Source organism: Xyrauchen texanus, chromosome 36 (genome assembly GCF_025860055.1).
Source record: "Xyrauchen texanus isolate HMW12.3.18 chromosome 36, RBS_HiC_50CHRs, whole genome shotgun sequence".
Lineage (NCBI taxonomy): Eukaryota > Metazoa > Chordata > Actinopteri > Cypriniformes > Catostomidae > Xyrauchen > Xyrauchen texanus.
Genome location: NC_068311.1, coordinates 32,390,386 through 32,405,749, shown reverse-complemented (window position 1 = coordinate 32,405,749; position 15,364 = coordinate 32,390,386). Strand labels below are relative to the sequence as shown.

The following is a 15,364-nucleotide window of genomic DNA, read 5'->3' as shown; positions in this document are numbered from 1 at the left end:
ATAAAGTCTGATTTATGCACTAAAGTGTGATTTCACGTGTGTGTGTTTTGTGTTTCTATTTGTTTGTGTGTAGCACACATTAGCTGAGGCTTGGGTTCAGAAGACATCAGAGATGAACTCCAGTCATCAGTATCACTGCAAAACATTTCTGGGTCACCTGCTGAACATTGGAGATCTGGTGCTGGGGTCTGTTCACTTCACACACACATCATTTCACTGTAGAACATGTTAGAATAAAGAATACGTATAAATATTGTGATCGTAACTTATACACCATTGTTTTCTCTTCAGCTTTGATTTCGCCAATGCCAATATCAATGATGAATTCCTCAATAAGATGAACCCTCACCACGTTCCTGATGTGGTAAGCTCATTTAAACTCATATGTGCTGTGACCCATGTCTGCAGGGCCAGTGCACATACAGTGACCTCACAAAGAATGTATTCACATAAATCACACTTCTAGATGCAGCCTTTGAAAACGTCAGTTCTTTTCATGTGCCATCAGGCAATGAAATTCCTCAACATACTGCAGACGGGCTTCTTAGAATTAAAATACATGTGTTGTACTTCTCACAATATCCAAAAGGTGGCGCATGAAAGACTTGAGCTCACACCCCACTTTGTCTAGATGGTGACAGGCCACCTGCTGCATCTTTTGTGTGTCATACAGTATCATGCGCATTTTAATTTATTACCTTGTTAGAAATGTTGGTATTAGAAAATATTAAATATAAATGCTATAATTCGCTCTGATAAGAAACGCTGTTGTGCAAAGGTGACAAAGTGAGACTGATTCTAATACGTGTTATTTATTATCCATTCAAACTTGAAACGAGCCAGCATTGAGTTTAGGGGAAATACATTTATCCGACACTGTGACAGGGCGGGGCCGGGTCGTGATTATACACACCCGGTCCCTTATCAGGCTAATTAAGCCTCAGAGAGGGATAAAGGCCTATTGCGGACGGTGCTGCGATGAGAGAGAGATCGTTTATGGACATGTCCGTCATGTGTGTTTGTCTTTTAAGTTAATCATTAAAATATTATTTATACTGCCAAGCCGGTTCTCGCTGCCTCCTTTCCATTGAACTGCTTTACACTGGTGCCGAAATCCGGGAAGGAGGAGTGATACGCCGTAGTAGTGTTCTCGCCACTACCATCCACCCCAGCGGAGCAGCCGCAGGGGGACGGAGGAGCCCGGCCACCTGGAAGCGGAGGAACAGCCGCCGACCGAGAGGGGAGTAGGGGCTCCTAACCGACCACCTGGAGCGGTCCGGGCCGCTGCCAGGGGCGGAGGAGTCCCCTACCGGCCGCTGAAACGCTCCAGGGCTTTACGTCCGCCAGGGGCTGGAGGACTGCCTCCGATCCACCCTGCTGTCGTTCGTTAGAGGGTGGAGGAGTGGCCGAGGAACGAGCTACGGCGTATCGGATAACCGGCCTGGCGATATAAGCAATACTTTAATGATTAACTTAAACAAAAGACAAACGCACATGACGAACATTTCCGTAAACGATTTCTCTCTCGTCGCGCCACTGTCCGCAATCGGCCTTTATCCCTCTCGGAGGCGTAATTGGCCTGATAAGGGACCGGGTGTGTATAATCACGACCCGGCTCTGCCCTGTCACAGACACATTCCTTAAACTTGTGGAAAAAACGGTCTCCACTGGATTTTATGTGAGTTATGAACTTCCAAAGACTTTTTCAAGTCATTGCTGCATGGCATTGTCAGTGCAGAGTGATTATAGTGAATAGGATCCAAGTGTTTAGCGCACTTACCTTTTAAAGCTATTTCCAGTGAACACAGTCTGGGATTATGCTTCACATGATTTGGACAGACCGAGCCTGATTTGTGAATACTGGTGGTGCATTTGGTGGCGTTTGATTGCATCTTGCTCCCCTACCCTCATTGCCTTAATAACTGGCAACAGATGTTCAACTTTTGGAGATACTTTTGGAGCTACAGGTACAGTGGATATAAAAAGTCTACACACCACTGTTAAAATGTCAGGTTTTTGTCATGTAAAAGAAAGAGACAAAGATAAATCATTTCAGAACTTTTTCCACTTTTAATGTGACCTATAACGTGAACAATTAAATTAAAAAACAAACTGAAATCTTCATGGGGGAAAAATAAAAATGGAAAAACCTTACAATAACCTGGTTGCATAAGTGTGAACACCCTCTTATAACTGGGGATGTGGCTGTGTTCAGAATGAACCAATCACATTCAAACTCATGTTAAATAGAAGTCATTACACACCTACCATCATTTAAAGTGACTCTGATTAATCACAAATAAAGTTCAGCTGTTCTAGTAGGATTTTCCTGACATTTTCTTAGTTGCATCTCAGAGCAAAAGCCTTCCAAAGCATCAGAGGGATCTCATTGTTGAAAGATATCAGTCAGGAGAAGGGTACAAAAGAATTTCCAAAGCATTAGATATAGCAGGGAACATTCCCCAAAAATGTTTCGGCTTGTATCTGGACTTTTGTTCAATTTAGTTGTAAGATATCAGCTCACTTTTCATTCACGGTTATTTTTTGAAACCCATTCAACTTAAATATTATTATCATTTGTAAACAAATAATAATGATGACAATATAATAATAATAATAATAATAATATGTATATATTTTAAATACAACAGTAGTATTTTTAAATCGTGCACTTTTGAACCCCTCACACTTTAAAATTTTAAATTCCATCCTAACTCTCCAGGAAGTCCTGTATGTGTCTGTTTGTAGGCAAGTTCACAGTAGTTTAATTCGCTTCTTATTCACATTCTGGTCAAATGCACCACAGGTGCCGTTCTAAATGCATATTATAAGTGAACTGAACTATTGAGCATCTACATCTGAGATGTTGTTCGTGAGAAGCACTCAAATATTGCGCACCGTTGAAGGCTAAAAATAGGCACAAGTGTGTTTGTAAACAGTGCAGCACCATTCAATAACACGCTGAAGCTGCACGTGCATTTTATAAATTTACTTATTAAACAGTCTTTTGTGATTCACAGAGATATCGCACGTCCTCAAGTGGCTGATCACTTCACTTCTGGTGAGGGGTCTTTAATGTGAAACTAGGGCAAACTAGTGAATTACAATTTCTTATGCTTTATTAACGCTTCCGTAAGATTCAGGGATAATTTTGTTTGTATTTTGCGCTGTTACACATTTAAATTCTCCAAGAAACTCGTCTCACACACGCACACGATCACTTGATGATTATCTAATCAAAATGACAAAAATACGTATTACTGTGAGGATAAAAAATGAATTAATATCAGATGTGTTTCTGATTTGTTTGTTTCTTGTGACTGCATGAAGAGATTTTTCTCAAATCTCTCACTACCTTTATATATACAACTTAAAGCTAAAGTATAATCGTGACTGGATATAAAGTAATGCAAACAGATGCTATTACATTTAAACATTTGGGTTGGACCGCCTCCATGCTCAGGAATTCCAACAATCCAGATATTATTTCGCCGGCTACGATTCTCAAGGTCTTATGGATTACTCTTACACTGCATTTATGTGCTTTTTGGAGCTTTAAAGGTCTGGCTGCCATTTACTTACATTGAATTGACTTACATAACAGCAATATTCTTCTGAAAATCTTTTTTGTTTGTGTTCTGCAGAAAAACAAATAGTCTCACACATTTTGATCGAATGAGATTTTTCACTTTTAAATGAATCATCCCTTTTAATGGCGCATTCAAGTACAGGATAGCAACAACCTAACAACCACCTACAGGTGCTGGTCATATAATTAGAATATCATCAAAAAGTTGATTTATTTCAGTAATTCCATTCAAAAAGTGAAACTTGGATAATGTATACATTCATTCCACACAGACTGATATATTTCAAGTGTTCATTCCTTTTAATTGATGATTATAACTGACAACTAATGAAAAACCCCCAAATCAGTATCTCAGAAAATTAGAATATTGTGAAAAGGTTCAATATTGAAGACACCGGGTGCCACACTCTAATCAGCTAATTAACTCAAAACACCTGCAAAGGCCTTTAAATGGTCTCTCAGTCTAGTTCTGTAGGCTACACAATCATGGGGAAGACTGCTGACTTGACAGCTGTCCAAAAGACGACCATTGACACCTTGCACAAGGAGGGCAAGACACAAAGGTCATTGCTAAAGAGGCTGGCTGTTCACAGAGCTCTGTGTCCAAGCACATTAATAGAGAGGGGAAGGAAAAGATGTGGTAGAAAAAAAAAAGTGTACAAGCAACAGGGATAATCGCACCCTGGAGAGGATTGTGAATCAAAACCCATTCAAAAATGTGGGGGAGACTCACAAAGAGTGGACTGCAGCTGGAGTCAGTGCTTCAAGAACCACCACGCACAGACGTATGCAAGACATGGGTTTCAGCTGTTGCATTCCTTGAGTCAAGCCACTCTTGAACAAGACACAGCGTCAGAACACAAAAAGGACTGGTGCTTTTCCAACAGGACTTGGCACCTGCACACAGTGCCAAAGCTACCAGTACCTGGTTTAAGGACCATGGTATCCCTGTTCTTAATTGGCCAGCAAACTCGCCTGACCTTAACCCTATAGAAAATCTATGGGGTATTGTGAAGAGGAAGATGCGATACGCCAGACCCAACAATGCAGAAGAGCTGAAGGCCACTATCAGAGCAACCTGGGCTCTCATAACACCCGAGCAGTGCCACAGACTGATCGACTCCATGCCACGCCGCATTGCTGCAGTAATTCAAGCAAAAGGAGCCCCAACTAAGTATTGAGTGCTGTACATGCTCATACTTTTTAGTTGGCCAACATTTCTAAAAATCTTTTTTTGTATTTCATTAGTTGTCAGTTTTAATCATCACAATTAAATGAAATAAACATTTGAAATATATCAGTCTGTGTGTAATGAATGTATATATTATCCAAGTTTCACTTTTTGAATGGAATTACTGAAATCAACTTTTTGACGATATTCTAATTATATGAGCAGCACCTGTAGGACTAGTGTCGTCACGGTACCAAAACGTCAGTAGTCGGTACCGATACCAGTTCAATTTCACGGTTTTCGATACCACAGCAAAAATATGATAATCTGATAATGTGATATTGAACACACATGTTTAGTTAGATTTAATTATTTTAATTATTATTATTTTCCAGAACTTTCCAGAATTGTTTTTTAAAGTTTAATTTAATCTTCAAAATGGTGTCTAATTAATACATTCTTAACTTTTAACAAGCGAACACAAAACTTTAACATGTCATTGCTTTTTTTTGCCAAACTTTTATTCAACAGATGTCTTTTATTATTATTATTATTATTATAGAGAATTACATTTTACTATAAAGTTTTAATATATTTTTATTCAATTTCAGGCATCTAGATTTTATTTTAAATCGTGCTTTTATTATGACGTGTTTTTTTGCCGGATGCTTCACTTCTCTGGATCAACAGTTTGCCACTGCAGTGATCATTGAAGACTTTTAAGTCACGTCTGAAATCTCTTTAAAATGGCCTTTATGTCTGACGAGTGAAATGTAGGACACAGTTTTGGAGTGTTTGTATTTTACATTACTGGTGTTTGTGGTCATTTTGAAATATGTTTTATATTGTATTACTGTGACACACTTTGGTTAACTGTTGTTTTAAATGCGATATGTATAAAGATGAGCTGAGATTAGAGTGCAGATGCTGTGATTTTAATTATAGAAATATAGATTTTGCATGATTCACAATGGATAATGCTCTGTCATCTCATACAACGTGATGATGGATGGATTCTAGTGGATGAGCGGTTGGATTTATTTCATGTACACATCTCTTCCACAGTAAGATTGCAGCCTTTTGCGGTTTAATAAATCATTCTAGGACGTCACGATTTTAATTTGATTAATTGTCCTTTTCAGTGTACAAGAAGTAACAGAGCACGAATTCAAAATAAGCCTGTGAGCATTTTAAAGCTGTCGTGTGTCAGTTGTACTGTGCGCTGTGCGATAGATGGATTCGGTGCTCTGTATTATCTGTACTACAGAAACCGGTATCTTTTTTTTTATTTTAGTATGGACTTGGTACCGGAGTACCGGTACTTTTGACAACACTGCACTTGACAGGGTGTTCTAGGTAAAGCAATATGTAAAAAAAACACAGAAAACAACTTGGAAACAGCATAGTAACAACCTGGCAACCACATACTGTAGCAATGCACCAAAACACAAGCAGAGATCATCTTGATAACTGCATAGCATGCCCTAGCAACCACCCAGAAAAGCCTAGTTACCACATACTGTAAATGTGTTTTAAAAGCAAAACTATTTTAAAATATAACACTAGCAACCACCAGAAAACTAGTTTTTCTTGGGCAAAGACCATTCACATCTTCATAAAATATCAAAATAAATCTTGTTGGACATTTTCATAGTGCTGGCAATTATTCATACACATCATATCTTGTTAATGTAAAATGCAAATGCATGTGATTTGACTTTTATAAGAACCGATCTCCTGGAAAGGCAGGATACTGATTGCATATTTCACAGCTTTCATAATGTTTAAGCCTAAACTTTTTAAAATGTAACACTTTATGAGCAGTATTTTGTCTTCCCCAAAGGACACAAAACATGCTTCGCTTGTGATTTTGATTCAGATTTGTGATTCTCAAAACGAATCATTCAGAGTGCTTTTTGAATGTTTTTGCTCAGTTCAAAGGAATCAAATTTAAAAGATTCGACTCACACATCACTTTCACTGTTCTGCATGCATACTGCAGTTATGTGTTCACATAAGTAATGAACAGGTCTGGAGAAATTTATTTGAGTAAAGGTATCAATTTTCTCTTCAAAATGTAGTAAAGTGAAAGTGAATGTCCAAAGAAACATTTATACTCAAAGTACAAATATAAAAAAAAATAAAAGTACAGTAACTCTGCATAAAGTATGTGTAATATTACAACTTGCCCCGGACAATAAAGAGAATGAACAGATGAAATATGTTACATGAGTCAGAATGCAGAACTTTGTGAATTTTCCATTTGTGTATAAATACGCATACAATGTGATATCCTGAATGGGTTAAAACAGACAATTAGTAACCGTCTCCAAAACATGAAGAATTGAGAATACACTCACTTATGTACCCAATACTCCACTATATTCATTTCAGGAGTTCGTCTTTTCACATTAAAGATGTTTGATGCATGTTTAAAAATAAAAAAATCTAAATGTTTGATTCAAGTTTAAAATGTTTAAAATCATTGGCTAAAACTGATTAAAATAAATACATATGCCATGATGAAATATTGACTAAATTAAAGGGCAGGTTCATCAAAGACTAAACTGTAAAATGATCACCGGAAGAGTGTTGACATTAGTTTTGTGCTGGTGTTCAGGTGTTGATAAAGAAGAGTTATGACCGTGTGAAGCGAGTAAAGAACAGGAACTGGAAGCTGCAAGAGTTGAACCGAGAGAGAGACGAAACAAACACTGATGATGAGAGGTGAGACAACACTTTTAAAGTGATCTTTGATAAGATGATCTTTTGATTTTAAAACTTGTTTGTATTAGATTTTTACATAAGATACATTTTTTCTTCTCAAAAAGTGTAATACAAAACAGCACATTTATATTGAAACATCAAACGAGGATCATTATGATTTTTATTGCTGGTTTGATGATGAATGTTTCTTGTAGACAATACCACGAGTTCCTGGAGGATCTGGAGGAAGATGAAGTTCTGAGGAAGAACGTGAACATCTTCAGAGGTGATTAAACACACAACATCAATGATGATACTTGTGTGTGATCAATAATCTCACACTCGCTGATCATATCCTAATCAATAATCTCACACACGCTGATCATATCCTAATCAATAATCTCACACACGCCGATCATATCCTAATCAATAATCTCACTCGCTGATCATATCCTAATCAATAATCTCACACTCGCTGATCATCTCCTAATCATTAATCTCACTCGCTGATCATATCCTAATCAATAATCTCTCACACGCTGATCATATCCTAATCAATAATCTCACACTCGCTGGTCATCTCCTAATCATTAATCTCTCACTCGCTGATCATATCCTAATCAATAATCTCTCACTCGCTGATCATATCCTAATCAATAATCTCACACACGCTGATCATATCCTAATCAATAATCTCTCACTCGCTGATCATATCCTAATCAATAATCTCACTCGCTGATCGTATCCTAATCAATAATCTCTCACTCGCTGATCATATCCTAATCAATAATCTCTCACTCGCTGGTCATATCCTAATCAATAATATTTCACTCGCTGATCATATCCTAATCAATAATCTCTCACTCGCTGATCATATCCTAATCAATAATCTCTCACTCGCTGATCACATCCTAATCAATAATCTCACTCACCGATCACATTGTAATTAATAACCTCACACGCTGATCATATCCTAATCAATAATCTCACACTCGCTGATCATATCCTAATCAATAATCTCACACGCTGGTCATATCCTAATCAATAATCTCACACGCTGGTCATATCCTAATCAATAATCTCACACTCGCTGATCATATCCTAATCAATAATCTCACACGCTGGTCATATCCTAATCAATAATCTCACACGCTGGTCATATCCTAATCAATAATCTCACACTCGCTGATCATATCCTAATCAATAATCTCTCACACGCTGGTCATATCCTAATCAATAATCTCTCACACGCTGGTCATATCCTAATCAATAATCTCTCACACGCTGGTCATATCCTAATCAATAATCTCACACACGCTGATCATAACCTAATCAATAATCTCACACTCGCTGATCATATCCTAATCAATAATCTCACACTCGCTGATCATATCCTAATCAATAATCTCACACTCGCTGATCATATCCTAATCAATAATCTCTCACTCGCTGATCATATCCTAATCAATAATCTCTCACTCGCCGATCATATCCTAATCAATAATCTCTCACTCGCCGATCACATCCTAATCAATAATCTCACACTCGCTGATCATATCCTAATTAATAACCTCACACGCCGATCATATCCTAATCAATAATCTCACACGCCGGTCATATCCTAATCAATAATCTCTCACTCGCTGGTCATATCCTAATCAATAATCTCTCACTCGCCGATCACATCGTAATTAATAACCTCACACGCCGATCATATCCTAATCAATAATCTCACACGCCGGTCATATCCTAATCAATAATCTCTCACTCGCTGGTCATATCCTAATCAATAATCTCTCACTCGCCGATCACATCGTAATTAATAACCTCACACGCCGATCATATCCTAATCAATAATCTCACACGCCGGTCATATCCTAATCAATAATCTCTCACTCGCTGGTCATATCCTAATCAATAATCTCACACTCGCTGATCATATCCTAATCAATAATCTCACACACGCTGATCATATCCTAATCAATAATCTCTCACTCGCTGGTCATATCCTAATCAATAATCTCACTCACCGATCATATCCTAATCAATAATCTCACACGCTGATCATATCCTAATCAATAATCTCTCACTCGCTGGTCATATCCTAATCAATAATCTCACTCACCGATCATATCCTAATCAATAATCTCTCACTCGCCGATCACATCGTAATTAATAACCTCACACGCCGGTCATATCCTAATCAATAATCTCTCACTCGCTGGTCATATCCTAATCAATAATCTCTCACACGCTGGTCATATCCTAATCAATAATCTCACTCGCTGGTCATATCCTAATCAATAATCTCTCACTCGCTGGTCATATCCTAATCAATAATCTCACACTCGCTGATCATATCCTAATCAATAATCTCACACACGCTGATCATATCCTAATCAATAATCTCACACGCCGGTCATATCCTAATCAATAATCTCTCACTCGCTGGTCATATCCTAATCAATAATCTCACACACGCTGATCATATCCTAATCAATAATCTCACACGCCGGTCATATCCTAATCAATAATCTCTCTCGCTGATCATATCCTAATCAATAATCTCACACTCGCTGATCATATCCTAATCAATAATCTCTCACTCGCTGATCATATCCTAATCAATAATCTCACACGCTGATCATATCCTAATCAATAATCTCTCACTCGCTGGTCATATCCTAATCAATAATCTCTCACACGCTGATCATATCCTAATCAATAATCTCACACGCTGATCATATCCTAATCAATAATCTCTCACTCGCTGATCATATCCTAATCAATAATCTCACACACGCTGATCATATCCTAATCAATAATCTCTCACTCGCTGGTCATATCCTAATCAATAATCTCACACGCTGATCATATCCTAATCAATAATCTCTCACTCGCTGGTCATATCCTAATCAATAATCTCACACTCGCTGATCATATCCTAATCAATAATCTCTCACTCGCTGATCATATCCTAATCAATAATCTCACACTCGCTGATCATATCCTAATCAATAATCTCACACGCTGATCATATCCTTATCAATAATCTCACACACGCTGGTCATATCCTAATCAATAATCTCACACACGCTGATCATATCCTAATCAATAATCTCACACACGCTGATCATATCCTAATCAATAATCTCACACTCGCTGATCATATCCTAATCAATAATCTCTCTCGCTGATCATATCCTAATCAATAATCTCACACTCGCTGATCATATCCTAATCAATAATCTCACACTCGCTGATCATATCCTAATCAATAATCTCTCTCGCTGATCATATCCTAATCAATAATCTCTCACTCGCTGATCATATCCTAATCAATAATCTCACACTCGCTGATCATATCCTAATCAATAATCTCTCACACGCTGGTCATATCCTAATCAATAATCTCACACTCGCTGATCATATCCTAATCAATAATCTCTCACTCGCTGATCATATCCTAATCAATAATCTCACACTCGCTGATCATATCCTAATCAATAATCTCTCACACGCTGGTCATATCCTAATCAATAATCTCACACACGCTGGTCATATCCTAATCAATAATCTCTCTCGCTGATCATATCCTAATCAATAATCTCTCACTCGCTGATCATATCCTAATCAATAATCTCACACTCGCTGATCATATCCTAATCAATAATCTCTCACACGCTGGTCATATCCTAATCAATAATCTCTCTCGCTGGTCATATCCTAATCAATAATCTCACACTCGCTGATCATATCCTAATCAATAATCTCACACGCTGATCATATCCTTATCAATAATCTCTCACTCGCCGATCATATCCTTATCAATAATCTCACACACGCTGGTCATATCCTAATCAATAATCTCACACTCGCTGATCATATCCTAATCAATAATCTCTCACACGCTGGTCATATCCTAATCAATAATCTCTCTCGCTGATCATATCCTAATCAATAATCTCTCACTCGCTGATCATATCCTAATCAATAATCTCACACTCGCTGATCATATCCTAATCAATAATCTCTCACACGCTGGTCATATCCTAATCAATAATCTCTCTCGCTGGTCATATCCTAATCAATAATCTCACACTCGCTGATCATATCCTAATCAATAATCTCACACGCTGATCATATCCTTATCAATAATCTCTCACTCGCCGATCATATCCTAATCAATAATCTCACACACGCTGGTCATATCCTAATCAATAATCTCACACACGCTGATCATATCCTAATCAATAATCTCACACTCGCTGATCATATCCTAATCAATAATCTCACACATGCTGATCATATCCTAATCAATAATCTCACACACGCTGGTCATATCCTAATCAATAATCTCTCTCGCTGATCATATCCTAATCAATAATCTCTCACACGCTGATCATATCCTAATCAATAATCTCACACACGCTGATCATATCCTAATCAATAATCTCACACACGCTGGTCATATCCTAATCAATAATCTCACACTCGCTGATCATATCCTAATCAATAATCTCACACATGCTGATCATATCCTAATCAATAATCTCACACACGCTGGTCATATCCTAATCAATAATCTCTCTCGCTGATCATATCTGTGTCCAGACACCTCAAAGATCCCGGTGGAGAGTGACACGGATGATGACGGTGCTCCGCGGATCTCATTGGCTGAGATGTTGGAGGATCTGAGTCTGAGCGACGCCACTGGTGGAGAGGGAGCTGATATGATGACTGATTAACGCGCAGCACGTCACATCAGCAGATCTCAGTGTCATGATTTCATGTATCTACAGGTGAACTGAGTGATGTAATGTTTGATGTGCTTCAACTGACCAATTAAAGGAAATCTAAAGATGGTTGTAACAGACTGAACATGTCATTGTTGTCATTATTATCGACTGATGCGTGTTGCACACAGAAACGTCCGGCAGCATCATGTACACGTGTGCAGTTCCACTCTTACAGTCTTTCTGCGTGTAATTCACAGCTGTATGTGTGCATCTGTCCACCATTAGAAACACTCATGTTTTCCAGTTCTTCCTCGGACTGCTCACATGAACCGGCCTCAGGAACATCGCTGCATTCAATTTAGTGACATCAAATCTTTGAACAGGTTTAGTTTGTTTTCAGCACATGGCAGCAAAACAACTAGATATCCACACGCAGAACTTTCTATTCTGTGAAATGATCAGTGTTTATTACTTTAGACATCATTTCTGCTGCTTCTGTGAGTGGTCGTGCACCCACACACCACTGCTGTGTATTTTTCCAAACTGATGTATTATTGTGGTGTATTTATTTCAGATTTAACTGTAAATGTCAGGCACATGTCAAATGTGGTTAGTTTGTGTAAAGAGGTGTTCACTCTGGCAGCGTTTCACTAGTGTTATTGTGGACTGCCCCACTGGCTTTAGAGAGTCTGATCTCAGATCAGATGTACTGCTGCTGATATAAGATATCATTGTAATTTGACAAGGAAGCAGTTGTGTTTGATCCAGTATAAACTGCAGCAATACTCGTATCATATCATGAACCAGAAGATCAATGTAGGAATGAGTTTCTCACATGGGATTCTAAACATCATTTATTTTACATACATTTAGTAGAACTTAACCAAAGCAACTGACAAAAGAGGAACATAAGCGATTACAGATATAGATATGTTTGTTTTTCAGGCTAAAAAAGGACAATAGTTGCGCACAGACTTGCTTTACTTTGTACAGTATTTGAACAGATGTGGACCGGTAACTTAAAATACCCAATTAACACTTTCAATTTATTTCATTGTTTAAATAGAGTACAAAAAAACATGATTTAAGCAAAAACAATCTTGTATCACAGAACGGACATATTCCGAATGTTTGGGATGTGCTGGAGAAGACTTTACGGAGTGGTTCGACGCTCCTGTCATCAATTGAAAATCTCACACAAAAATGAATGTGACGTTGCATAAGTTTGTCAAAACAATGCCATGACGAATGCGCCATAATCAAATAAAGGCGGTCCAACGAAATATTAGAGTATGAAACTCTCTTGTTCTGCCAGACAGTGTAGATCGATTGGATACATAAAATCCAGTCACATGGTCGTGTAATCACTGTGTAATATTCTAGTATTTTTAGTACAATCTTTGTATCACATTGTTCCATCACACAGTTTCACTGATGATCCCCTATAATAAATATAAAACCCAGGATATAGAGGTTGAGTGAATGTGGTGTGGACTCTGTGGATGAGGGTCAGTGTGTCAGAGACGCTGTAGAAGGACAGAGTTCCTGCACTGTGATCCACATACACTCCTATTCTACAACAGCTGGAGGGGACAGAGAGATCAGTCTTTATGTTATTGTGAATGAATGAGTAACTGGAGGGAGAACAGAACAAACTCCAGGACTGATCATTATATCCAAACACACACTCATTACCCCGTCCCTTCCTGCTGATGCTCTTATATGACACTGATATTTCCACACCACGACTCCCACTCCACTCGATCTCCCAGTAACAGCGTCCACACACACTCTCTCTACACAACACCTGATGATAAAAATCAAATCTATCTGGATGATCAGGATACTGCTGGAGTGTGTCAGTGCGAGTAATCACTCTGTTCTCTTCAGACAGACGGAGACGTTTATTCACTGTGTTTAGATCCACTGTGAGCTGACGGAAATCTGATGAGATAAAAACAAAGAATTGAATGTACACAAGTGTGTTTCTGTGAGTTTGAGTATGTTTTCTTAACCAGATACCCCTTCAACACCCCGTCCTCTTAGGAAAGATGTGAAGGAATAAAATAATGAATGTCATTGAGATTGTTCTCTGTGAAGAATAAGACATATAGATCTGTGTTTCTCTGTGCATGAAAGAAAGGATCTTTAGGAGCACAATCATGAGCAGTTTTGATAGCACAGACCGTTTACAGTCTCTGTCAGACAGAGGAGACGATACAGAGACATCTGAGGTCATCTACTGTCATTATTACAGTCTTTATTAAAGCAAATCATCTAATACAAATGAGCCTATCATCAGAGGTCATGACCTTCTCAACTGTGTCCAACACATCATCATTTCAGTCAATATTGATACTTGTGATTTTTACATTCCTTCAAATTCTGACACCCAGGAAGTGACATCATCTGAATCCTTTCTACAGCATGATGGGAAGAGGAATTCATTCATTCATTCATCTCAACCATTCAAACTCTTTTCCAAAGAAATCTTTATCTGTAATGTTTTATATGAATGGGTTCATCAATAACTCTAAACTAACATTTGGTGCTTAACTATCCAAACTGAACTTCCATTATATGTGTAACCCTGTTCCTCCAGTGTGTCTGTAAATATTTCAACTGAAACATGGTCACACAAGTACAGAAAAATACAAATAGAAAATTACATTTGCTTAGTTTAATGTTCTGAGCTTGATTAATATTTGCTGAAAGTTCTGAAGCATTTGTAGTAAGTGTGTGTGTGTGTGTGTGTGTGTGTGTGTGTGTGTGTGTGTGTGTGTGTGTGTGTGTGTGTGTGTGTGTGTGTGTGAGCATGTATTTATCACTTTGTGGGGACCAAATGTCCCCATAAGGATAGTAAAACCCGAAATGTTTGACCTTGTGGGGACATTTTGTCGGTCCCCATGAGGAAAACAGCTTATAAATCATACTAAATTATGTTTTTTGAAAATGTAAAAATGCAGAAAGTTTTCTGTGAGGGTTAGGTTTAGGGGTAGGGTTAGGTTTAGGGGATAGAATATAAAGTTTGTACAGTATAAAAACCATTATGTCTATGGAAAGTCCCCATAAAACATGGAAACACAACATGTGTGTGTGTGTGTGTGTGACTCTGTGTGTGTGTGTGTGACTGTCTGTGTGTGTCTGTGTGTGTGTGAC

At 38.1% G+C, this 15,364-nt stretch overlaps 2 protein-coding genes across 2 annotated transcripts in view; one reads left to right on the top strand and one right to left on the bottom strand.

The window, feature by feature from the left end:
- The window catches only part of nmd3 (NMD3 ribosome export adaptor), a 29,524-nt gene extending 17,147 nt beyond the window's left edge, over nucleotides 1–12,377 (top strand). The window contains exons 12-16 of the mRNA XM_052107521.1: nucleotides 74–186; nucleotides 292–364; nucleotides 7,381–7,487; nucleotides 7,682–7,752; nucleotides 12,081–12,377. Of these exons, the coding sequence (XP_051963481.1) occupies nucleotides 74–186; nucleotides 292–364; nucleotides 7,381–7,487; nucleotides 7,682–7,752; nucleotides 12,081–12,214 (498 nt within the window). The 3' untranslated portion in view covers nucleotides 12,215–12,377. The remainder of the gene's footprint in view (nucleotides 1–73; nucleotides 187–291; nucleotides 365–7,380; nucleotides 7,488–7,681; nucleotides 7,753–12,080) is intronic.
- A 294-nt stretch (nucleotides 12,378–12,671) lies between these two features.
- Nucleotides 12,672–15,364, bottom strand: part of LOC127630090 (tripartite motif-containing protein 16-like protein) — a 7,171-nt gene continuing 4,478 nt past the window's right edge. Inside the window, exon 6 of the mRNA XM_052107518.1 lies at nucleotides 12,672–14,149. Coding sequence (XP_051963478.1) covers nucleotides 13,611–14,149 — 539 coding nt within the window. The 3' untranslated portion in view covers nucleotides 12,672–13,610. The remainder of the gene's footprint in view (nucleotides 14,150–15,364) is intronic.